Source organism: Sander lucioperca, chromosome 12, assembly GCF_008315115.2.
Source record: "Sander lucioperca isolate FBNREF2018 chromosome 12, SLUC_FBN_1.2, whole genome shotgun sequence".
NCBI classification, from domain to species: Eukaryota; Metazoa; Chordata; class Actinopteri; order Perciformes; family Percidae; genus Sander; species Sander lucioperca.
The window spans coordinates 10,812,236-10,837,713 of record NC_050184.1 but is presented as its reverse complement, the minus strand read 5'-3'; the positions used below and the strand labels follow the sequence as shown (position 1 = coordinate 10,837,713).

At 39.3% G+C, this 25,478-nt stretch overlaps 3 protein-coding genes across 5 annotated transcripts; 1 reads left to right on the top strand and 2 right to left on the bottom strand.

Annotated features, from left to right (window-relative positions):
• Positions 1–199: 199 nt before the first annotated feature.
• Positions 200–4,533, bottom strand: LOC116040852 (L-rhamnose-binding lectin SML-like). Its single transcript, XM_031286552.2, has 9 exons — positions 4,377–4,533; positions 4,218–4,250; positions 4,076–4,135; positions 3,613–3,748; positions 2,886–2,995; positions 2,063–2,107; positions 1,747–1,879; positions 1,469–1,572; positions 200–295 (listed from the first exon to the last, which is right to left on the bottom strand). Exons 1-9 carry the CDS (start codon positions 4,399–4,401, stop codon positions 273–275), a joined length of 669 nt encoding a protein of 222 aa, XP_031142412.1. The 5' UTR covers positions 4,402–4,533; the 3' UTR covers positions 200–272.
• Positions 4,534–9,572: 5,039 nt separating this feature from the next.
• On the bottom strand, positions 9,573–12,770 carry casp9 (caspase 9, apoptosis-related cysteine peptidase). Of its 3 annotated transcripts, XM_031286530.1 has the most exons (11): positions 12,638–12,770; positions 12,387–12,539; positions 12,054–12,264; positions 11,814–11,897; positions 11,669–11,730; positions 11,298–11,480; positions 11,116–11,205; positions 10,692–10,839; positions 10,390–10,578; positions 10,165–10,274; positions 9,573–10,045 (listed from the first exon to the last, which is right to left on the bottom strand). In XM_031286530.1, exons 2-11 carry the CDS (start codon positions 12,516–12,518, stop codon positions 9,941–9,943), a joined length of 1,314 nt encoding a protein of 437 aa, XP_031142390.1. In that variant the 5' UTR covers positions 12,519–12,539; positions 12,638–12,770; the 3' UTR covers positions 9,573–9,940. The 3 variants fall into 3 exon arrangements, with proteins under 3 accessions (XP_031142390.1, XP_031142389.1, XP_031142391.1); XM_031286529.2 differs by having other exon boundaries at positions 12,387–12,718; XM_031286531.2 differs by having other exon boundaries at positions 11,298–11,474; positions 12,387–12,716.
• Positions 12,771–12,905: 135 nt separating this feature from the next.
• dnajc16 (DnaJ (Hsp40) homolog, subfamily C, member 16) lies at positions 12,906–18,998 on the top strand. Its single transcript, XM_031286502.2, has 15 exons — positions 12,906–13,127; positions 13,545–13,726; positions 13,806–13,872; positions 14,335–14,659; positions 14,777–14,961; positions 15,113–15,217; positions 15,342–15,500; positions 15,618–15,748; positions 15,924–16,107; positions 16,343–16,522; positions 16,639–16,715; positions 16,894–16,974; positions 17,173–17,262; positions 17,361–17,531; positions 17,664–18,998. Exons 2-15 carry the CDS (start codon positions 13,554–13,556, stop codon positions 18,109–18,111), a joined length of 2,376 nt encoding a protein of 791 aa, XP_031142362.1. The 5' UTR covers positions 12,906–13,127; positions 13,545–13,553; the 3' UTR covers positions 18,112–18,998.
• Positions 18,999–25,478: the final 6,480 nt, after the last annotated feature.

Below are 25,478 nucleotides of genomic sequence, written 5' to 3'. Positions count from 1 at the left end.
AGGTGGGACCATGGGTCACCATGCATAAATTCCATTTATCCAATTTTTTGTCTCTGGACTTCCTGGAAGATCTATATAACACTTGGAGTCACTGCAGTGGAGCTTTGCTTGTGCACATTTCTTTAGATTCTTGTTAAAAAATAATTAGCACCAAAGCAAAAAATAATAAAACCTAATCACAAACTGACGAGACACATGCTGCTATTTAAATGTATTTTATTTAATACATGTTTATTGTGATCTTATTGTAATTTCAGTAGGGTACATTTAGCCTACTCTGGAGTGATGGAAGGATCTGCAAAAAAAAACAGATAAATTATATTTCAGATAAATCTATTTAAGTGACTGGTTGTGCAAAATATGTTACTGAAGGATGGTTAGGCTAAATGAACAACATTTCACACTTTATCAGCACAGCACAATGTTTCTAAAATCAAGAACCAATCTAACCCCAAACCTTTGCATTAATAGAGCCTACATTTTAGGATTTGTTTTATCGTTGTTTAAGCAGTTGATAAATCTCTGTGTTGTAATTGTTACATTATATTCTGTGAAAACGTGCTTTAATTGCTATCATAAATTGCTATCATAAATTGGCACACTGTTTTCCTTCCTGATGATTTATCTGCGTTAACCTTCCTTGATCCAATCCTCCTTTTCTCTGGTGCACTTTTCTTATCTACTCTTACGTCATCAGAGTAAATGCAGCGAATGTTAGAAGATGAAAATAGCAGTGTTTTCCCTAGCTTTGTAGAAGACTTAGGTGTGCGTATTTGGTGCATATTTGGCGGGGGTTTAGGTGTCCTTCCTTAAGAAAATGTTTTCGGTAAAAAAGAAAAAAAAGAAGCATACACTTTGTGGGTTTTTGCATCTCTTTGTAGTTGTGTTGTGTCTCTTTGTACTCTTTGTTTGTGTCCTTTTTGTGTAGTTTCTGCGTCTCTTTTTCACATCATAACCCTTATTATAACCATATCTGTGTCTAAAATGTTGGAAAAGCTAGGGCAGATCACAAATGAATAACACTCAAAAAGCTTTAAGACAAAGCTTTAAGACAAAATTTCTTAAGAAGTCTAACTACAATCATTAGATCTGAGAAAACTCTTTCATTCAGCTTAGGTGTGGCCCAAAACGGCTCGGGTGCTGCACCTAAACTTTATAATAGCAGGGAAAACCCTGAATAGCCTAATCTTGTGTGTCTCATTACATCTTTAGAACATTATATAACTGAACCCCGCTTTGTGTCACTTTGTTCTCCAAGCTTGTAACTGCTTTCAGAATAAACTCAGAGTTCAAGCCAGTAGAGTAGATGATACCACAAAACCATTGTGATAGGATTGTTTCATAACACTCTGCATCACTGCTGTTTCCCACCCCATACTGTATTCCACATCATGTTTTCCTCTGTACATTTGGTCCACAGACTGGCTTCAGTAGTGAAATTATGCAAACTGGCCTTCCAGCTACTTACATACACATACGTAAGCCACCTCCAGGTACTTGAAAGTGCCGTAACAGGGGTCTCCAAATACTGAGTTGCTTGCTTTGATAATACAGCTGTTTTTCCCATCGCAGCTGTGGAGGCAGAGTGACATGTAAGTGAATACAGGCTTGAATGTGCACTGGAGCCTATAAAAGTGGATGGCATCACAAATTTGCAGCTATCACTGTACTGCAGTTATAAAGTTAAATATACCATGATTTTGACAGCTTTCAACATGAAGTACAAGTTGACAAAGACAACTGTACCTGTCAGAAACTGTGCTTACGGGACGTGAGCAGTCAGTTTTTTGGATCTCAGAAGCAGGCCGTTTGTAGGTGCATGTGCTCTGGTCGCGGCGTCCATAATCAGCACCATAGACAGATATAACCTGCCCTTCATCTGGCAAGAAGAGGAGGAAGAGTTGGAAGCAAATACAAAAAAATAGCTTTGAGAGGCAGGTGACCATGACCAAAGACAAAGTAAGATTTTAAGATGAGTGCTGAAGTGACATGAAAATACAAGAGAGCTCATGTTTGTAATTTTAATCCACCACACACACACACGAAGATAACGTGATCTTACCACACTGCAGGTATGCCAAAGAGTGCTCACATGTCACATGGTGAACTGTCAAAATAACAGGAATCATATTAAACAAATTATTAGAAGAAGATGACATACTTTATAGACACGAGGGGAAATGTAATTTAGTTTACTCTGTTATTTACACACACACACACACACACACACACACACACACACACAAACAGGACCATGCAATAATGGAGATATTTCAGAGCGAGGGGGCTGCCCATGGACAGGTGCCCTGAGCAATTGGGAGTCTGGTGCTTTGCTCAAGGGCACCCCGGCAGTGCCCAGGAGGCGAACTGGCACCTCTCCAGCTACTAGTCCACATTCCATACTTGGTCTGTACCCTCTGGTTCCAAAGTCATGTCTCCACGGACTGAGCTACCGCAAAAGTCACACAACTTCTTGTGATCTTCCTCGATTCAGATCACACTACTAAAAACAGAAATATAGCCCACTGATGACTTACAGACTCTATGGAAACACAATACCACCCGTTTAAATTACTAGCACTCAAAACTTAAAAGCTTAAAACATGTAAATTCCTAGTGAAAATAAGTAAAGAAAAATATCATTGGAAACCCTTTTTTTCATCTAACACTCCATACATTTTTGACAGTACTTAGGCACAGAATGTCCCATCAATGCAACAAGCCATGTATATACAAACATACTGTACAAACATATATGTCCTGTATAGTTAAAAACATTTGGACATCCTGTCAACAAAATCAGCCTGTAAATAAAGCAAGTGAAAACCAAGCAAAATTAGGCTTTTTGCAGTTTCGCTTTAACGTAATGCAGACATGTGACTGACTTGCTGGGAGGCAGGTGTACTTGGTCTGTAGATATTTAAAAGTGCCTTGGCAGGGATCACGTGTTCCAAAGACATCCAGGCTTACTTCACACACTTTTTTTCCATCACACCTGCAGGGAGGACATAAAGAGCAGAATCACAACGAAACACAGTGCTGTGACTTGGGCCAACGTGAGGGGCAAGGCAAGGCAGCTTTAGCAACAAGGCAAACAAAGTGCTTTACATAAAACATTAAAGAGCAGTTAGAAACAAAACATTTGTTGAAGAGAAAAACAGATAAAACAGACTGAAATACAGTCAAAGTTACAGTGCAGTGTAAGAAATGAACAATTACTTAAAAAGGCAGCATCAAAAAGGAAAGTCTTGAGCCTTGATTTAAAAGAACAGAGTTGCAGCAGACCTGCATTTCGAGAGAATAAAAGATTATTTCCTTCCTAATCCTCGAAGGAATTAGTCACTGTAGGACACATAAGGAAACTGAAGAATATACTCGATACTAAAGCACAGAGGATCTGGTGTACCTATTTCTGTCTAGCACTGAATATGGAAGTAATTGATGGCACTGCAGATGCTTGTAATATTAATTGTAATACCCATGTTCATACTATTGTTCTTGTTGTCTGGTTGTATGTTTTTGTTTACTTTTTGAATAGAAGTCTTTCAGTAACTGCATTTAGAATTTATAAAAAAACAGTATATTATTATTCTATGATTGTACAAGCAATACCTTTTCTTGAGGATGTCCACTGTGCCCTCTAGAGAGCACTCTGTATTGACAAGCTGTTCCTGAGGTTTTCCCTCACCGCAGGTCACACTGTCTGCACGTCCATACAGTACTTCCTGCACACTGATCACTCCGCCATCTGTGATACAGCAAAGAGGGAGAAATTAGAAAATTAGTCAAATTAATATTACTGTTTTTGTCTACTTGCAGCAATCACTTAATCAATTTTGATTATGATGCCAACTAATCAACTCATTCTGTTCATCCCGTGACATGAATATCAAAATGTTTTCTTCATAATCCAGAAAAGATTCAGCACCTAAACGTTTTTAATACCTTTACACTGACTCAGATTAGTCAAATGATTATAATAAAAAAAAAAAAGACATAATGATCAAACGAGCTCTTTAGTGCTGTCAAAATATGCACTGTTGTGGACAGAAAGTCTTAGGAAAGAGAGGCATACCACAGCTCAGGCGATGGACAGTGTTGACTTCACAGGTAGTAACTGTCTCTGTGGCAACACCTAAAAACATATGGAAGTATTAGTTTAACACAAAGGCATATACTGCACGTAAAAATGTATTCAAGCATCCAGAGATATTTACCTGGACTTAGAAGCACATAGGTTGCTGCCAGCACTAAAAAAAAGAAACATTAAATGGACCATACATATTTATTTACTTTGTCTTAATGAGTAAGCCTAAACTGATTTATTAAGAGATTTAACTAAGACTTTTTGTTATTATGGTCATCAGTATACTCACAGAGTGTGGTGCTGAGGCCGAGCATGGTTTAGCAGGACCCAGTGGTAGGTATCCAGTGAGAATAATTGTGGATACAGAAACACTCAGTATTTATTCATTTGGATCTAGGGCCGTCTATGTCTATTGTGCAAAACAAACCTGAAGCTGACTCCAGTGGCTCCTATTCATCTGGCTGAAATTTCTAAAATGAGAATACCATGACAGTCCCATGAGGGACGGCAGACATCCAGTCTCAGAGCAAGAGGCCCGAGCACTTTAGTGAACCACGCAAAGCATACAGACATGCCAGCCAGGAAACTGAGGGAGACTGGGAGCTGATGAGAGGTGCAGCAGTTGGATAAAATATTGGCTATTCCTACTTTTTCTTAGCTATGGCAAAATAAGAAATAAAAACATTTGGAACAACATTAATGCAACTACATTGAACACTTTATTGTAATGATTGCCATATTCTGGTTATACTTGTGTATGTGGAACTGACAAAGCGAAATGTGTATCAATAACTATTTTGTCTGGCAACTTTTTGTATGTGTATCAGAGCACAAGCTTGTCTCCAAAATACATATCAAACTAAATGGCTTGCCTGGTATGTTTTGGAAGAAATGTGTGTGGATAATGGCAACCCTTTTTTCCAGTTCCTTGACACTGAAGAATGAAGTTTGCATCCTGTGTCCAGTTTGTGATTAGGTTTAGGTTACAAGGACACTATGTTAGGGAAAGGATTGTGGTTTTACTTAAATATAGGACCTATTCATAGTACATGTGGACTACAGTAGAGTATTTTCTTTGTTTTAATTGAGGGTGTTTGAATGATGGTTGAATTGAGTTGTCACTGTAAATTGGTTGTCTGCCAATTTGTTTATCTGTATCGTGCAATTTGCACAGGAAATGTTCAGGTGCAAAATATAAAAGGCTAAATTCCTTTTAGCTGCTTCAGTTTCAGGTTCATGTGACTGTGCATGGCTTACTGTCACACTGCCATGAGTTGCTGGGTATTAATAACTGAGCTTTTCCTACAATGACAAGTAAAAATGCTGTTTAACAACCTATGCTAGAGATGCTGGCAACCACAAGATAAAAAAGAATACAGTGTGTTACAATGGTGAGATGTGAGGAGACAACACAATAGATGATTTGTTCGAGCTGTTGGAGAGAAAAGAAGGGGCGTAGTTTGACAAACAGGACTGAATAACTAACTTAAGTTGTTTCTCAAAGTTATCTAAGTTCTGATGAAAAAATTAAAAAGTCTGATTTGGTCAAGAGCTTTGTTGTGATTTACAGTAACTGCAGAAAACTATGAGACACCCAGGCTCTAATATCCTTAAGAAAAGTATTTAAACTAGCCAAATTTGACAGTTCTCGAGCTATCACAAACACATAACGCTGGACATCGATATAGCAATGTTAAGAGACGCAGCCAAACTGACATATAACGTACCCTAAAGAGAGAATGTAATGGGAGAATAAGGGTTAATGGGTTCCAGATTTGACCCTTGATGAACTCCACAGGTTAGATGAGCTAAATCAGATAAGAATGAAAGAACTGGTGATTAGATAAATAGGACCATTCAATATCCAAATCTGTTAAAAGCTCATAATTCCTTATAAAATATTATTATCTAGTGTACTGTAGGCTATCATACTATATTATTGTATTAGCATCAGTGCTTCAATCTACAAGACCATAACCTGGTATTTTCCTGTATATATATATATATATATATATATATATATATATATATATATATATATATATATATATATCCTTTTTATGGAGTATGTCATCATTGATACTTGGTTTTAGAGATAGATATATGATTCAGAGGGACTTAAATATCTAACGCAGGCTGGCAAGCATTATTTAAACAAATGTTTGTCTGTCATACATTTTAAAGCTAAACTGTAACACAGAATAAAATAAAGCACATTTACGATCTGAGTTAAGATCAACCAATTATAATGAGCCTGATCGTAGTTGTAGGAGCCAAATATGTTGTTTCAAGTGGTCAGATTTTGGGTGTTGTTTCTTGTATGTACATTGGGTGTCGCTGTGGTATTACCTGGGGCAAGGTTATAAAGGTAAGCTCCAAATTGTTGCTGGCAGGTGTTTGGCCCGGAAAGGGCAAATGGTTTTTGACCGCTAACGCTGTACTACTGAATGCTGTTATGCTGGAGTGCATTGGCACCAAAGCCTTTGTTCTAGTTGTCTAATTGTTTATGGATTCATCGCTGAAAGCATTGAATAATGGACTTTTCATGCTGCACGGTTAACCAAATAAACATACTGTTATTCTGCAATGCAACATAGTCAGACAATTCTTGAACGCTACACAGCATGTTAACATCAGCGCGTCAGCCAGGTCACTCCGGGTTAAAACCACCTCAGTAGTTATGGTATCAGACCGAACAACTTAACAGTAGTAGAGAAAAAGTGCAGAGAAAGAGTCATGTGCAGGACTTGTTTTGAAAAACGTGAGGCTAATGGGAGTAGGAATAGCAACTTCAGGAAAACATAAATCACAATGGTTTTTTTTCATGATGACTCAAGACAACTGGCAAAAATACTATCCAAAATGGGAAGAAAATGTGGCCACCTACAGTTGCAGTCAACAATGTTCTGTTGGTGCCTTCATGTCTGGTAGCAAGACATGTGAGAAACTGGGATTCAATGGTTTGTCAAATAAGGATCTAGGTATAACCTGATAGGGCCAGACATGGGAAATCCAGGTTGTCTAGAGTTTCATGGCCTAAAAAAAACAATATAGAGGCACCACAGAGTACTTTGCCAGGTGTTAATATGTCATCGCAAGATGATCTCTAATTCTAGTTGGGAAAGAAACAAAACCACTGCAGCCAAAGGCCCTATCTGAGACAATGTTTTGGTGAAAATATAGGGTGGGTAAGGGAGAAAAATTAGCTTCCTTCCAAACAGAGTAAGATGTCAAACAGAACAACAAAGATCACAAACAAGGAAGTGAATACACAAAATGATAACCCAAAGACGAACGCAGAACCACAATTCATTTGTATGGCTTTTAGTTATCTGAAGGACGCCACATGGGACAGGGGCATAAAGTGGAGGGGCCCCTTCGCCTACTTTCAACCCACCAGGATCCTGTCTCCAGGATCATAGTTTGCCATGATGACACACACACACACACACACACACACACACAATTTGACAAGGTGAAAACAATACCAGCATTGCTGTCTTGTCTGGTAAACATATGTTTAAAAAGACAAATTAAATGGGACCATTTCTATTTCTTTAAAGAGACCCCTGGTGGCAGTTGGTAGAAATAACATACTCAGAGAAAGTACCTGTGAGATCTCAAGTCTTCTGTGAGTCACGAACACCATCTACTGGTGTTTGGAGTTTAGTGTCTAGTCAGATGACTCACTCAATCACTGGCCAACTCTGTGCATTAAAGTGAGTGTAGCACAGTGTGTGTTGCCAGCTGGAGCTGCACTAAACAGCTGTAGAAATGAGCAGCAGATCAGCCAAATAATATGAAATGCTTCAGCTTCAGTGGGGATCAACTACCTTGGAGTCAAACATATTTAGTTATGGTATTGGTGAAAAAGTACACTCTAATTGCAAATAATCAGATATTGTTTTGTTAAGTTTAGTCTTGTTATAACTGTCGTATAATCAATTATAATCAAGAAATCAGACAAATGTAACCTCACTATGTAATCACACTGTGGGATACAGATTTACAGGGCCCAACACATTCACTTTGTATTGTAGTTATGTAAGTTAAGCAAAATTCACTATCATTGTACATAAGTGTCAGGATGGGTGTTTATTCAATACACATTGTGGTCATGTTATAATTTAGTGTGTCATATTTAAAGCACAAATCAGGCTCAACTGACTTGGAGAGAAGACTATTCTCTCTGTGTAAGAGAGACAGGAAGTGCTGGTTAAAAGCTACCCTTAGTTTGAACAATAATGAAGTTAGGGAGATGTGAGTGAGCAAAAGCAGGAAAGTTAGAATAGCCAATGTGCATCCTGTCAGTGAGAGAAGGACTCTTCACTTTGAGACAAAGCTGAGATAGGCATATTAGGATATACATAAAAGTTTAAAAACTCACTTGTGCCTATGACAGTCATGATTAAGGTATTGCAATATGTATAGTGTTTTCAACTTTACTAATTAGGCTGTGCAAAACCAATATAATTCATAATAAATGATATAAATCAGATAGAAATATAATCTTTTGATGTATGGTAAACCAGGAAATATGGAGTACCCTTAATTTCCAGAAATAGACAAAGGTAAACACCTTACATGTACATAAGAACCTAACAAACAATGAACGGGCTGGGTCACGAAGACATAGGCACAATTAAGAAAGGAAAGAAGAGAAAATGGGGAGTAAGGTTGAACTAAAAACATAATCGGTTCAAAGCCATGTCTAGATCTAAGAAAATGTAAAATGTAAATGTGTCCAACTTACACCACCCAAAATGCTGTATAAAAAGTTAGTCATATGAAATTTACATTCAGTTGTCTATACTCAGTTGACTATGCCTGCCTCAAGATCTCACAGTCAGCAAGTAAATAACTTTTCTTTCAGTTTTAAAAGTTTTCAGTTAATTAATAATCAATACAGCATAGTATCATGATATTTTTCATGGCAATACTGTATCGATACACAAACGCCAAGTATTGATCTTTAATTACCGGTATATAAATTGCACATGAGAATTTAACTTTTTGGTACTAGAACAAAAACATCTATTGGGTTTTTTGTCAATCCCATGTTGCAGCAATACAATTGTAGGGAGATGAACATACAGAGAAATGTATCTTTTTATCTATTGGAGACATATTTGAAGTGGGAAAAAAGGTAATAAATTGCAACATACTGTAATATGTTTAAAATTGCAATAATATTGTATCGTGATAATATTGTATCATGATAATATTGTATCGTAGGGCCTCTGGTGATTCCCACCCCTAATTATAAATAGGCCCTTAAAATGAAATAAGTAAAAGTGAGCCGGCATACCAAGAAAACCAACATAATCCTCGAAGAAATGAGAGGACACATTTAACTCTCATGTGTGGCTCATATCTAGTCAATGAAATATTCCCATGCCTCAAACCCCATTTTCAGTAAATAACTGCACACAAATTCCATTTTGTTAAAAAAAATCTGTATATTAATAAAGTGACTTGAAATAAGAGTCAGAAATCAGTTTATATCAATTTCCCGTTACATCTCCTGTGTGGATAAGACACAAACATTATATAAAACCTAACCTGAACCACATTTTCACAGTACAGAATTGTTTTTTCCCAAGATGACACCTATACCCAAAAAGTTGCCAACAATTAAAAACACAGCAAGACCTGACAAACAATAAAAATGTAAAGTAAGACATGATTGTGTCTGTAAAAGTACAACCACAATTTAGCAAATTCATACACTTTGCAACTCTGCTGACGCATAATCTCAAGAAATTACAGTCATGAAATAGCCACAATTAGAATATAGAACAATAGAACATTCCCTGAAAGTGAAACTGAGAAGTGTAAAGCTGAACTTTGTCGCTATGCTTGGGTTTGAAAGTAGAGACGTTTGCGGAGGAAATTAAAGGAACCAGGCATTTGCTTGTAGAGCCCATTTGCAGAGTTTTGGGAGACTTCATTATTAACCTGGAAATAAGCACAATCAATAATCAGATGTGTTTACGTTTAATTAAAAACACTCTAAATTGTGAAGGAGATGTAATAGAGCCCTAGCTAATTCTGCCGGTATATTAAGAGAAGCTCACCATCATCAATATTGTGACCAAGTCATCGGTAGCAGCGTTTTCATCAAGAATACGGTCTAGTGTCTCGACGTACCAGGAGCCTGACTGGGTGTCTCGCCAAGAAACATAACCTGTGTTGGTCACATTAGGCATTAGGAAGACATACACAGCACATAGTCAAGTTTATCTCAAAATAAACACAGATGCGTGAATGCAACACACACACACATTGAGACACAAACAAACCGGGAAAAGTAGAGTAGGACACCAGAATGTCACTCGGGGTGGGCAGCGTGGCTCTGGCGTCCAGTTCATCGGACGTGCTCAGAGAGTCGCTGCTGGATGACATCGGAATGGCGTCCGTCTGATCATCTGCTCCACCGATGGATGGTTCAACCTCGTCAGGGGACACCTCAAAGCCTGTGTCTTTTTCACCTCAAGGATAAGAACAAATGTTTCCCTATAAGGCCACTTTAATTCATGGATTATGGCTTTTACACAGGCTTCATTACTTTGAGTCATTCACCAGTACGTTCAATGTTAGCTACCTCCTCCGCAGGCTTGGATGAAGAAAAGTTTGGGTTTGCCCTGTAAAGATGGACAATGCTGGCCATTGAGGTAGTTTGTGATGTGCTGAACTGGGACATGCTGTCCGTCCACACCATAAACGGCACCAGGGAAGCGGTTGTGATTCACCTAAAAACATAAATAGTGTTTATAGTAGTTAATAGTATTATAACAACGGAGACCCCGGACTGTTGAGCAACTTGAGTCGTACATCAAGCAAGAATGGGAAAGAATTCCACCTACAAAGCTTCAACATCATCAATCAACAACATCAACTTTATTTTGGTCCACCGGGGACAAAATAAAGTTGAAGTTGAAGTTAAATATAAGAATACATTACAATTCATCTGGATCTGAACTTGAGCAGGTCGGAGAGAAACATGACAAACACAGGACATGGCTTACCTCAGTCCCATGGGAAAGAATGATAACCACACAGCAGTCATATTGTGAATGGTCTTTCTTAGATAAAGCTGACAGTCCATGTTTGATTTGCTGAAATGCAGAAATGGCTGTTAGCTTTACGACCACGAGCTAAAAATTTTACATGTGGTGTCAGACACGTAAGCAGAAGAAATGACTCTTACTTTTTGTTTCAGGTTTGTCTTCACTTCCACAATAAAGTTGAGTGCCTTGAATCTTCTCTCCAGCTTGTCACAGTCTATGTTGGACCCTTTGCGATTGCTTAGGTCGGTCTTAGGTTCAAACTCTACGTTGTTTATGATGAGGCAATGTCCACATGGGTTGGCATCCATTTTATAGCTCTGACACACGCATATACACACACACACACACACACACACACACACACACACACACACACACACACACACACACACACACACACACAGGAAGCAGAGAAAGAGGCATGATGTAAATATATAATCTGAGCTTGCTTCTACAACATCTTTTGTCTTTCTGTTGGTTATAAAGTGGATGATCAATAAATGGTGCTTACCTGAATACTATCCCGTCGAGTTCTGCCTGTTGGCCTTGGTCTTATGTACTCCCTTTCAGGTGCTGTGACATAAGCATCAATATGTGTTAAGCATCAGGAAACTTCCCAGTCTGTTACCAGCATGTAAAAAAATCACATAGCTTACATGGACTGGGAGTAGTACTGGGTCTCTGTATTGGGTAGACAGGAACATCATCTTTTCTTTGCTTATCAACATCCATAGGAGGGGCTATTAAAGAAACAAAGAGCACATATGAGCCACCAAAGTGTTATACTATTATAAGACCAGAGTTACAAATTATTGTAAGATTTTTTTAATTAAGAAACAACTTTTTTTCCCCCCAAGACAGTTATACTAGTTAATCATATCATATCACACACTTACAAACTGGGAGAGGCTGAACAACAGGGCGGACAACCTGAGTGGGTGTTGCAGGCTGTATCTGAACTGCTGGAGCTCCATCCTGAAGAAGCTCTGCCAAACGGTGCTGACCTGTCTCCTGAAGGCACTCCAGAAATAATGGAAAGGCCCGACTTCCACGGGTCTCCAAGTCCCGGACTAACTGTCTGGCCTGGTCACGTCTGGTCCCAGAGCTCTGACAGGAGACACGGTTACAGGTGTGTATCAGCACTAACGTTACCTTAAATGCAACATGCACTAATGTAATAATTAACCTGAAACTTGATGCCGTAACTTAACGTTACACAGCTGTCTTACCTTTATCTCATCGATCATGTCTTGGGTAAAAACTCCTTTTTCAAGAAGTCCATCATAGAGGTTTGATGGGTCCAAATCTCTCACAAGATTGGTCCTATTGCGCTGAAGAATCTTCTTGTGGCTTTCCTCCATTCTTCATTCACTAATAACGACCTACGTGAGGGTAGGGAGAATTATCATAAAAGCTTACAGAGACAGTTGGTATCCTAAAAGGTGCACGGTAATCCCACTCGTTCGTGAAAGGGAAATACCTTGTTCCTGTACTAGAAGTGTTTCATTGGTTTCATTTCTCTTGCATTAGACATTTCCTTGTTTACATCACCGTTGTATGTGATTGGTCCACTGAGAAAAAACGGGGTGCGCTTGATTATATTTACCGCGCGCCGCTGCCACACGGCCTGTTTACCACAATACATTCACACTAAAAATCGCGTCACGACTAGTGATAAACCAAACACACACACAAACGAAGCATAGGATCTCACTAGCTAAATACTCAATCTCCCAAAATGAATTTCGACACTGGGCGCCTCCCCCTCCACTCCTGCTTCGCAGCAGCAGGTTGTGAGCTCACCCTGTAGGAGCTGTGGGATGCTGCTGAACACACCCTGTGCATTTCGCTATCTTTTCACATCAGTGTTAACCTATTTTATGCAGTCTATGGTGTTAACCAGCAGCTGAAGAACATTAAAACCTTCACCAAATATGTGGCGTAGTACCGGCTGACTGCATCTGCTTGAGGTGAATGGAGCTGTTGCGTTGAGATAGCTATAGCCTATATGTATCAACGCAACTAACCCTAATGGGAAAAAAAAAAAAAAAAGATGTATCCTCGAAGAATAACGTTTATGTCACAGCCTAGTGACATGTCAGCAGGTGTATTATTGTAATGCCTGTTGCTTTATGAGGTAGCTAGCTGACATGTATTACCTAGCTTGCCTAGCTTATGTAGTTAGCATGCTTATAATGTCATTTTCATTTAGCTAACGTTACCCGGTTGTCTTCTTCATATTTCATCATAACGTTATGCTATCGTCAGTATGGAGGGAAGGCTGTTTCAGATTTGCAAGTCAGCTAAAAGCTGTGTCATGATTTCAGGTCCTCAGAATTAACCCACTTTATAATCGTGATGGTGACACTTCTTTTTATGTGTTAAAGGTTACTGTGATGGCAGGGTCAAAGATGTCTGTGCCACTGGCTGTAGTGGTGGTCCTCTCAGTGCTGCTGACAGGGGCAACCCATGCTGGGCCTGAGATGGATCCATACAAAATCTTAGGAGTAACCAGGAGTGCAAGCCAGGCTGAGATCAAGAAGGTCTATAAGCGTCTTGCAAAAGAATGGTAAATCTTTTCAAAGAACACTGACCTGCTTTTATGAACCTCATTCAGTTCTTTACTAATACACATCTTATATCTCAAGGCATCCTGACAAAAACAAAAATCCAGGTGCCGAGGACATGTTTATCAAGATTACCAAATCTTATGAGGTTAGTCATTTTTCCAAATAGAAGTTATCAATACATTGTGCAGCTGGTGCATATCATGTGGTATGTGTTGAAGCTGCAAAGATTAATTGATTAATCGATTAGTTGTCAACTATTAAATGAATCGCCGACTATTTTCATACTGATTAATCGGTTAGGGTAGGTTTTTATGAAAACAAGTAAAAGTTATCTAATTTCCAGCTTCTTAAATGTGAATATTTTCAAGTTTTTCACTCCTCTAAGACAGCAAACTAAATATCTTTGAGTTGATCGACATTTTTCACAATATTCTGACATTTTATAGACCAAACAACCAATCCATTAATTGAGAAAATAATCAACAGATTAATCGACAATGAAAATAATCTTTGCAGCTCTAGTATGTGTATGTAAGCTGTGATAAAAAGCCTGTTACACATGCATAATATGTCTGCCATATTGATATTTGTTCTACCCGATATCTAGATCCTTTCCAGTGAAGACAAACGTGCCAATTATGACCGTTACGGGCAGACTGATGACACCCAGCCATACGGCAACGGTCGCTACGGTCAGCACCAGGACACCTTTAACTTCGATGAGTCCTTCTACAACTTTCCCTTCAACAGCAAGACCCAAAGGGACTTTGCTGACAGCAAGTACACGTTGCACTTTAAGCAGTATGTCAATGACGTGGTGCCTGACAGCTCCAAGAGACCATACCTGATAAAGATCACCTCTGACTGGTGCTTCAGCTGCATCCACATCGAGCCTGTATGGAAAGAGGTGGTGGAGGAGATGGAGACTCTAGGTTTGGCATTACCCTATGAATAATCCAGAATTATCCAGCAGCTGCTGTCTATGACATTGCGTACGGCGAGTTGAAAAGGTTGATGTGTGTATGTGTGTGGACATCCTGTCTTTGCAGGTGTTGGGATAGGTGTGGTGGATGTTGGCAATGAGAGACGATTAGCAAATCACCTCGGTGCTCATCGCACCCCATCAATTCTCGGAGTCCTAAATGGCAAAGTGACGTTTTTCCATTACGCTGTAGCAAAGGAGCACCTGAGACAGTTTGTAGAAGACCTTCTTCCTCAGAGACTTGTGGAATGGGTAAGTGATTCAATCTGTGTATGGAGTATATTACAGGGTGGACAACTAAAATATTGCTTTATATGTAAAATGCCGGTGAACAGATTGGTAATATATATACGGTAGATATATTCAAAATGAATTAAACATTGTGCATTTTCTATACTTTAAGGTCACAGACAAGAATGACCTGCACTTCTTGAACAGCTGGCATGAGCTCAACAAGCCACACGTGCTTCTGTTTGACCAAGTGCCTGTAGTTCCTCTGCTTTACAAAGTAGGCTCCTGTCTTGCAGTTTTTTTAATGTGAAATTTATCTCTCTCTGTAATCTCAGGTGCCACCCCCAGTAATTACATCACTGACGCAAACATGTCATTCATTTATCTCTGCATCTCCATAGCTGACAGCTTTTGCTTATAAGGACTACTTGCAGTTTGGCTATGTGGACCAGGGCCTTTCAGAGACCGCTAATCTGCAGAAACAGTTCAATATTAACACTTATGCTCCAACTATGTTGATCTTCAAAGAGAGCACTGACAAGCCTGCTGACATTATACAGGTAAATCACAGCAGCAGGGAGCTATTGCTCACTGCTATCTGATACACTGAACTACTTGTCCACTGAAATGTCACCTCACTCTTTTTTTTTTTTTCTATACGGTTACGTTTGTTCTAGGCTAAAGGAATGAAAAAGCAAATTATCGATGAGTTCGTGTCAAACAACAAATTCCTCCTTGTGCCACGGCTGGTCAATCAGAAGCTCTTTGATGAGCTCTGTCCTGTCAAACAGTTCCATAGACGCAGAAAGTAAGAGAACCAAACCTTTTTGTTTTCTTTTTTTAACATCTGTAAGTAAGTCAGAGGCAATTTAAAATATGAAACCAAACTGAATTCATCTTTTGTTGGAATTTTCACATTTGATGTATTTTAAGGCATGTAGTTTGCATTTACTAAGTCACTGTTTTGTCTTTCCTCCCCTCAGATACTGTGTCCTGCTGATGACAGGTGACGAAGAGTCCTTTTCTCTCGGGAACCAGGCGTTTCTTTCATTTGCCTCTACCAATACCAAGGAAGTTGTGAGATTTGCTTATGTGTACCAACGGCTCCAGCAACCTCTTTGTGACACTCTCATGCAGAACAAGGACAGTGCACCGCCACTAGCACAGGTACACTTATACATGTCAAACACTACAACTGTCAGTTCCACCGTGAATCTACAGCACAAATGGGGATTTGAGAATTGGCATCGCCTTAGGATATGGAATGTATGACACTACCTCAGCATATTTGTTTTAATAATCAGTGGAGTAATGTATTGGTGCAAGGACTTGAGAATGTTTTTCCTCATAAGTAGTGTGTTACTCAAGATTCATAGTAGCGGACTGAGTGCTTTTTACTCAGGTGGTGATCCTGGAGAGGCGTAACGCTGCAGGGAAGGCCTTGTTCAAGCCAGTGACCGCCTGGAACGGCAGTGAGGAAGACAAGCAGTGTCTTCTGGAGGAGCTGGAGCGACTACAGAAAGACCCGTCCATCCTCGTCCATGACGCCATGCTGCCCGAACTTAACAACGAGTTTGCCTCTGTAAGTTCTCTTCGAGTAATAATAGTGGGTTTGAACAATGCTCGTCAGTGTTAAACGTCAACCACCAGACCTGTTACTAAATATAATAATATTATAATAATAATCTCACCCTATAGATGTTTGTAATCCGATGGATCTATGCATGTTACGATTACCTCTCTGAAGTCATCGATGATATTCTGCATAACAACTGGTAGGTAGAAGTTTTTAGTTTCATTTGAGATTCACTTAAGCCATTTCATGTATATGTACAAATTTAATGTTAGAGATTGAATGTTTCTGAAGTTTTAAAATTGCACTACAACAGTAGGTAACTTCAAATGTAAATACAGTGTGTCTAGTTGCACTAAGACATCTGCGATGATTTGCAGGCGTGAGATGATGCCTCTTCTGTCCCTCATCTTCTCTGCCTTGTTCATCTTGTTTGGAACTGTGGTCATCCAGGCCTTCAGGTTCGGTTGCTTAACCCATACATCTAGACCATCAAAACTGTAACTATAGCAACATCAGCCAATCCTGGGATTAGTGTAAAGCAGAGGATAAAGAAAGCTAAAGACAAGCCAAAGAACACAAAGTAATAATGCCATTCATTTTTACTCTTCTGCGTCTGCGTATCCCCTTTAGGGAAAACTTTTTCCATGTGTTTTCAGTGACTCAAGTGAAGACAAGCAGACTAAACCGAAGGCAAAAGATGGAACAAAAGCAGAGAATGGGTCACCCGGGAACAGTAGTGCTTCAAGGCAAGAATACCTTTTTAATCATTTCCATATTAATGCTTCATCAAGTGCAGGATTCATCATCATGTTGTTAAGCTTTGTATTTTTGCTGTTGATTTTAGTCGGCCTCCCAAGAAGAATTTTGTGGAGGTGACGGAGCTGACAGATATCACTTACATGAGCAACCTGGTGAAGCTGAGGCCGGGACACATTAACATAGTGCTGGTGCTCACGGACGCCTCCAAGAACATCCTCCTTAGCAAGTTTGCCAAAGAGGTGTACTCCTTCACTGGGTAAGCTAAACATTCAAATGCAAATTCCATTCCAAAGTCCATTGTGTTTTGTTTTTAAAACATTCTCGTTTTGTATAAAGCTAACCTGTTAATAGCTACTTCATCACATTCATTCTTTCAACACTCTTCTAGGAGCCTGACGTTGCATTTCTCCTTCCTGAATATTGACAAGCACGGCGAGTGGATGAACACACTGCTGGAATATGCCCAGGACGCCATGCAGATCGGTGCGGACGAGGGTGACGCAGGAAACCACGAGATGGACTACACCGGCTACGTGCTGGCTCTTAATGGCCACAAAAAGTACCTTTGTCTGTTTAAGCCTGTCTACACCGGGGAAGACCTTGACAGTAAGTCATCTGAGGATGAAGGGGCCACTTCAGGGGGGAGGTTGAGGGCCACTTCACGTGACGACCACCCGCCACGCAGATCCAACCGTTCCCGCAGCTTATCCACCCTGCAGATCCACCACAAACTGGACCGTCTAGGGTTGTGGATGGAAAGGCTCATGGAAGGCACTTTGCCTCGCTACTACATCCCTACGTGGCCAGGACTTGACAAAATCACCCCCAGTAAATAGATTGAGGCGCGTTCTGCTGAAGTTAGGCTGGAGCTGCCTTTTTTTGCACTTGAGATAATAGTTACAGATGTACAGAAGTTGGGTCAATATAACAAACTTGGCTTTAGTGCAACTACTGTGGGACAGGTCCATTAGTGCGCCCCTCTTACACTCATCGCATGCTGTTGTCAACTGTTGGTAGTCATATTTTATTCAGGCTAATGCTGCTGCTGCTACAGCCTTGTGAACAGAAAGAAAAATCACTGTGGTCACCTGGTCTTCAGTAATAAATACTGTGAATGGAGATGCATGTCTCAACACTAAAATGTCTTGCGTTTTCATGCATCTCAGCCCATTGTCTTTCAGTGATGGATGACCTCCTGAATGCTGACTTGCTTGCGCAGTGTAGCGCACTGCTGTAATGACAAAGCCTTGGTCTATTTAATAACCTCAGTTAGCCAGTAGCTTTATGTAGCAATTTCATTTTCTGAATGTTTTCCAAATGGCCCCGATTGACTGATACATTATCATTTTGTCACCTTGAATTACGTAGCCATGAAAGTGAAGTCAAACGTACTGTGTGCCTGCTCGGTTTATTAATTTGTTTTGTCAACATTGAGTGTACAAACCTCATGGATATAATTTTGTGGTGTAAATATTGTACATAATCATGTTATCTATAGGACCTGTATTTTAAAGAGTATGTATCTTGAAAGATAAGGTGAATGTTTTACATGGATTTATCAAAATGCTGTAGTTATGTTTTTCTTTTCTAGTTTTCCTTAAGATTTTCTTTTACAAGTTATTGTAAAAAAAAATGATGTCTGCTAATGTCTGATGTTTCAGTTGGTCTTCAGTAATGCATCTATCCTCTTGGTGGTTGTAATAAAATGCTTTATGTTTATTAATTACGTTTGCAGAATTTGCCTTTCTTACAAGCTTATGGTTTTTATCATTTGACGAGAAATACCGGGTGCCAAGCACCTTTGGTGTTAGTAGGTGGACATTACATCCACCAAGGTTTAGATCATGGCAGCCCTGGATAATCTCAGTTCCCTAAATTGAACTAAAATAACAAAAATGATTACTATTTAGATAAGACGAATCGATAAGTTAATCAAGACAAATGAGTGCTGCGTTTGGAAATTGAATGTAATCTGTACATTTCTAAATTTGAAAAATGTCTTAACTGTGTCTAAATTATTTCAAATAAGTATTTTCTCTAATCTTCATTCTTTTAAAAGAACATCTCAACTTGAGTTATTCCGTCTTGCAACTTTTTAAAGTGGTATTAGAAGACCTTCCTCAGAGACTAACTCCCCCCCCCCAACTCAGGACAGCAAAGTCTGACAGTCACTCAATTTGCTATACTTGCATGGTATGAGGTCTACTAAAAGTCCTGAAAGGTTTGTCTTTGTCAGCCTTTGCAATCCTGAGTTATGGGGTGCAGTTCTTTTTCGGCAGGGGTATATGAGACCTGCTGAAAAGTGACTGCCCCCCCTAACTCAGGACAGCAAAGTCTGACAGTCACCCAATTTGCTATACTTGCATGGTATGAGGTCTACTAAAAGTCCTGAAAAGTTTGTCTTTGTCAGGCTTTGCAATCTTGAGTTATGGAGGTGCAGTCCTTTTTTGGCAGAGGTATATGGTACATTTTATATACAGAACGGACACAAAGCGACGCACGGGTCTGCTCAGAGCTCCGTGTGTTTGAGCCTGAACCATATAGACTGTTAACGTCACGTTACGGCAACACGGGAACTTAAACTTTGTGTTGCTTACAACAACTAGCTAGGCTAATGACATTTGGGGCTACAATAAAAACATTTGGGGCTGAAGGCTTCAAAAATGACCTGGTTAATATTGGTGCACATAACTATTTAGACTGACCAACATTGCCCTCTAGCGGTGTGCAGTCATATTTCGGCAGGCAGTCTTTTTTCGGCACAACACCCATATTATGAAAAAATCACTTTTTCTGGGATTTGGGGTGTTATTTTGTGTCTCTGGTGCTTCTACATGCATACAAACTTGGAAAAAAAAACATCCATGCTGTTTTGAGTGAGATACGGGTTTCTGAATGTCTTCTGCCTTCAGTCTCCGGTTGAGCTGTTCAAAATCTGCAGGGTTTTCTACGTCAGTAGCCGAGACGAGGTGGCTAACCGTAGCATGCTAGCACTAGCATGCTAGCTCGTTCCCAATGGCAAAACACTGCTACAACACACACTAGTTCACCATAATCTACAAAAGAACTACTTGTTCTGCAGGTATTTCACGCAAAGTTGGAAGTGAACCCTCGTTTAGAAGAAGTCTCCCGGCTAATCCTGCCTTGTACTTACTGAAGTTGTAGAAACAAACAGCTAGCTGATGTGATCCTTACCTAGCTACTGCGCATGTGCGCCTCCCAACAAAGATGGGATAGAAGTGCGATGCCTCACTCGGTAGCTAAAACAGAGAGCTCAACACACAGGGTAAAAAGAGGATCTGCACCAATGTGCAGTACAACAAAAATATGGTGTTTTTTTGAAAATTAAACCATGTAAACCTATTCTGGTACAACCTTAAAATACAATTATGAACCTGAAATGAGCATAATATGGGCACTTTAACTACGTGACCCAAAAATCCAAAAATGTCATTTATCATAATTGAGACTAGTATAGGGCATGTTTCTCATGGTGTTTCATGTTCTACCTCATACTTATTGGAAATTTCAGATTAGGGCTGCACAATTAATCGCAATTTTATCGAAATCGCAATATGGACTAGTGCAATATCCAAATCGCAGAGGGGCGCAATATTTGTTAAAGGCAAAATATGTGTCAAACCATTCTGAATGAAGTATTGTGGTGCTGCAGAGACGTCCTGGCCTACAAATCCTATCCTACAGACTTAAGAAAAACATCTTTGTTTGGTACAGATCCTCGCAAAAATCACACTATAATCATTTACATTTTTTAAGATTTAATATTAGTCAATGAAAATGAGAATAATGATACAAACCATTCCCTTCAATATCGTGAATCATATCGCAATTGCAATATCAGTCAAAATAATCGCAATTAGATATTTTCCTCATATCGTGCAGCCCTATTTCAGATTCCCATTCAATGTAACTGAATGAAAATCAACTTTCATAGGATGTCATCCGCTTTTTTCTACATCAAAGAACACAGTGGTTACTTCTTCTTTATTAACTTTCCTATATTATCCTCTATACATAACACTGGATCCAAAGTACCCCTTCCTTTCCTGAATCCACCTTGACACCCTATATTATCCTGTTTCTCTGAATAACACTGTACATAGTATTTCATTTACCAATCGTTCAATTTTCCTTAACACAAGTATTAACCATTAGTTCAGCTTTTTCTTTATTTATTACTGCCATTTCCTTTCCATTTGTTTGCACAGGACAACCACTCTTTGTCTCTCTCTCTGTCCCCTCTCGTCTTTCTAATCCTCCCCAACATCTTTCCTACTGGACTCGTGTTCCCAATTGTCACAAAATTGAAGACCTAACCTCTGCTGTTGCATTAATCATCCCTGCTATGAAGGTCATCTTACTGGATTTTGATGTGTATGTGTGCCATGGCTTTTTCTTATCTGCTAGTCTGAACAACTCATGTGTTGGTCATTGCTGAAGTGATAGGCAAAAGTTATTTTCACTACATAACCTTCCAATAAATGTGTCGTCTTTTGCATTTTAATTGATAGTTTTGTATTACAGTTTTTTTTTTTAGTGAACACATATAATGTTTTTGTATCTCCTACAATGACGTGTTGTAATTCTGCCACAAGAGGGCACCGTATTATCAGGAGTAGGTTTGGTATTTTCAAGCAAATGTGGAAGTTTCCCTTTGTTTCTGGTCTATGCATGGGTTATGTCCTCATTTTCAGATTTGATTCCTGTTCCTTTTTATGCTGGTCTAACCCAGGGGTACTCAAACACAAGTCGTAGAGGTACATTAGCAAACATGTCCGCGGTGTCACGTCCAGAAAAGGTTGGATTAAGCAAGTTAAGGTTTAAAAACTCACAAACAAGAGCTTGCCCACACTGTTTTTTCAGGAGGGTGCTCAGCAATTGTTGTGCAACAACAACTATCCTGCCATCATTCTGCACTATAATACTAAAGCTAACTAGCAACCCTGCACTAAAAGCACAATGCTCTTTTATTTCCATGACTTATGTGTTTCAATAACTCATGAGGGTACTGACTTTTTGCCTGGGCCTTTGTAGCCTCATTCATTTCCTGAGAAACAGCAAAAGAAAATTGGAAATAATGTGCATTTCCATCCACTACTGTAATGGGAATATTAGGAGTTGAGAGTATCATAATAAACAGTTGATGGCACAAATACTTCGGTCGGGTGCCATTAGACCACTACAGAAAAAGAGGGCGCAATGAGAAGCCAGTCAAATCTCAAACAGTGAAAATCAATGCTGAAAATGTGATGTAAATATGACATTTGTATGTTTCATGTATTAATTTGAGGAACAAATTCTTCTTTCATCCTTATTGTCCTACACATATCTGAAGTTTTTGTCTGCTGCTATTTTTAGTCTGTTTCTGGTGTACTTAGTTCATTTTGCTTTTATCGATACACTAACTTTTCCATCTCAGGTGATGGAACCGTACTTACTGTAAACTGCAAGTCTTGACAGGCGTAGCAACAGTAACTAAGGGTGTGGGGCTTAGTGTACAGTTATGCTTTGTACTGGTCTCCGTCTCTCTCCCTCTGTCTCGCTTTCTTGCGCTCACTGACCCATCTGTATTGAACCTATGTTGTAAAAAAACAGCATTTAAGGGCTCCCATGTCTTTTTACTTATCTGATACAGTAGAGAAATAAGGAGCGGGGACATGCAATAAAGTAAGGAAAGGTCAAATAGGAGTGGAAGTAGATGTCTTCTTGCTGTTTTGAGGAGTTCATATTTGATGTAGAAATCCATGGTTACTTTGAACTATCTGTTGTTATGAGGTCTGGTGTTTTTATTTGCGGTAATAGTGGCTTGACAATGTTCAGTGTTTTGCAAAAGGAAAGTCACTCCCTTCCTCTCAGAGTATTTGTCCCTCACCAAATTTTTTGGCAAACCTTTAACTGTATGTGTGAGAGAGATAGTGTGTGTATCCATGTGTGTTTTGTGCATTTAGTCTCAACTGAAGAGCTTGAGTTCCTCTCCTTGTGTTCAGTTTTAATTACTGGAGCCTCATTGACTGTATCCTGTGTCTGTACATATGTGTGTGTGTGTGTGTGTGTGTGTGTGTGTGTGTGTGTGTGTGTGTGTGTGTGTGTGTGTGTGTGTGTATTTTCGGCTGTATGACGTAAACAGATATATATTGTAGTAGGACTAAACCATAATTCACTCACACACATTTGATAGGTTTTTATTTCTGTTACCTAGTACATACCAGTAGATCCCACCAGCCCCCATAGCTGCAATTCATAGTGATAGGTTGCAGGCTACGGATCTGTGTGTATGTATATATATATATATATATATACTTGTTAGGATCAATTTATTGTTGGTTTTGGTTTCTTTATGGGATTTGTTGACAGTAAGAGTATGACAGATATTAGATTTAGGAAATATTCTTTGCAGCAACTCAAACCTTTCTGAAATGAAATAAACAATGGTGAAGTCTACTCCTGTGACAGATCATTTTTACTTTTGTTCTTTTGCCTTGCTCCCCTCATCTTATACACCACCAACCCATGCCCAGATAAGACCTTCTCAAGCTTCCTCTTATGCTGACCTATTTTAGCTAGACTGCGCGCACACACACACACACACACACACACACACACACAGAGAGAGAGAGAGAGAGAGAGAGAGAGATCTATATCAGCTTCATCCTTAGTGCGTCCTGAGTGCCATCCTGGGCTCCCAGACTTTAGTTAAACCCATTCATTATTTTACTGTAGGATTTCTATCTTAAAACAGGGTTAGGTTTTGAGGCAGAAGTCTGTAAAAGATAAATACAAGTAAAAGTTAAGACAGAGTTAGAGGTATGTTTGCATAATGTTCTTAAGTATGCCCACCTCCTCCGTCCCACATCCTGAGTTGGTTGAATTAACAGAGAATCAAACAGCCCTGGAGTTAAATCTACACCTAGTTTGACTCCTGCAGTAGGATTTGAGCTTAGTGAAAATGCCTACTGAAGAAAATCATGGAATTAACTGAAGCTGTAAGTCGGGGAACAAGTAAATCTGTACATGCTGAATTATTTATGTGCCCTGATTGTGTAGTTTTTCCAGTTTGATGAGTAGACACTAGAAATGCCATTTAGAATTGGAAATTGTTTAAGGAAAATTTTTAATCAGCTAACAACCTGTGTAAGTACTAAAAAAAAACATTAAACATAAATTTTAAATCTATACATTGAATAGTTTGCAGTAAACAGTTTATTCATAAAAACTATTTTCAAGGTCTTGGAAAGCACAAAACACCCACATCATACAGTGAGCCTGTAACCAAACCAAACAAGCACAAAGCACTGTGCATTTTCTCTTCATGGTTGTCATAAAACCCAATAATATAATAAGCATTAACATATGTATAGGTCCTGGTCTAAAAATGAAAGAAGTATAACATTACAAATCTAAAGAATCCTTAATATGGATTAAAAAAAAAATCAACCTTACAATGTAACAATTTCCAAAGACGTAACTTTGAGAAACAGACCAGTCACCAAAATACTCAAACTGCTCAGCTCTACCAATCCCTCTCTGATGTGTTAGTTCAGTTAAAACAGGAAGTGGTTCTTTTGTTTTTAAATGTTGCTATGGTGAGGTCACTTCCTGTCTGTCCATTCAGGCCTGCCGGCATCCTTCTCTAGCTTGTTTACTCCAATACATCCATGGTTTACTTTCATAATGAGGACATGTTGAGGTAGATGGAGAGAGCAGGAGTTAATCAAACAGTGAGGAGAGAAAGTGGAAAAGAAAGCATGAGACTAAGCAGTTAAGAGGGGCGGCAGTAAGACAAAAGATGACAACAGTGCACAGAGCAAGTACTAAAGAGGGAACACAGGAACAGCATTAATAAAGTGAGACACCTGACTTAATTAGAAATTCTACGCAGGTGCAAAAATGGCTGAGATTAGGAATTGACCGGTATGGATCAGAGGATGGAAGATTTGGCGTTAACGAGTTAACTTCAGGTTCAACCCAGGGTTTTCTGTACCACAAAGGTGGATCACTTGTTACCGGGTTAAATCGACGTGGTAACTTATGCTGAACACCTAACCTGGTCGGGAGTAGGTTATGTTGGAGATTAGAGAAAAACCGGTGTAAAAGCACCGCCTACTGATGAATCAATACTCGACTGATAACGGCGTCACCGTTCTTAGATCAGCTGGAGCTCGGTGGGTGGAGAGAGAGAGAG

Coding starts and splice junctions, on each gene's coding strand:
- dnajc16 (XM_031286502.2), top strand. CDS start 13,554: ATGGCAGGGTCAAAGATGTCTGTGCCACTGGCTGTAGTGGTGGTCCTC. Junction 16,108..16,342: donor GTGCACCGCCACTAGCACAG/GTACACTTATAC, acceptor CTTTTTACTCAG/GTGGTGATCCTGGAGAGGCG. Junction 17,532..17,663: donor GAGGTGTACTCCTTCACTGG/GTAAGCTAAACA, acceptor ACACTCTTCTAG/GAGCCTGACGTTGCATTTCT.
- casp9 (XM_031286530.1), bottom strand. CDS start 12,518: ATGGAGGAAAGCCACAAGAAGATTCTTCAGCGCAATAGGACCAATCTT. Junction 11,481..11,668: donor CTCGACGGGATAGTATTCAG/GTAAGCACCATT, acceptor TGTATATGCGTG/TGTCAGAGCTATAAAATGGA. Junction 11,206..11,297: donor AGACAAACCTGAAACAAAAA/GTAAGAGTCATT, acceptor TCTGCATTTCAG/CAAATCAAACATGGACTGTC.
- LOC116040852 (XM_031286552.2), bottom strand. CDS start 4,401: ATGCTCGGCCTCAGCACCACACTCT. Junction 4,251..4,376: donor CGGCCTCAGCACCACACTCT/GTGAGTATACTG, acceptor TCTTTTTTTTAG/TGCTGGCAGCAACCTATGTG. Junction 2,108..2,885: donor GTACACCTGCCTCCCAGCAA/GTCAGTCACATG, acceptor TTATTTTGACAG/TTCACCATGTGACATGTGAG.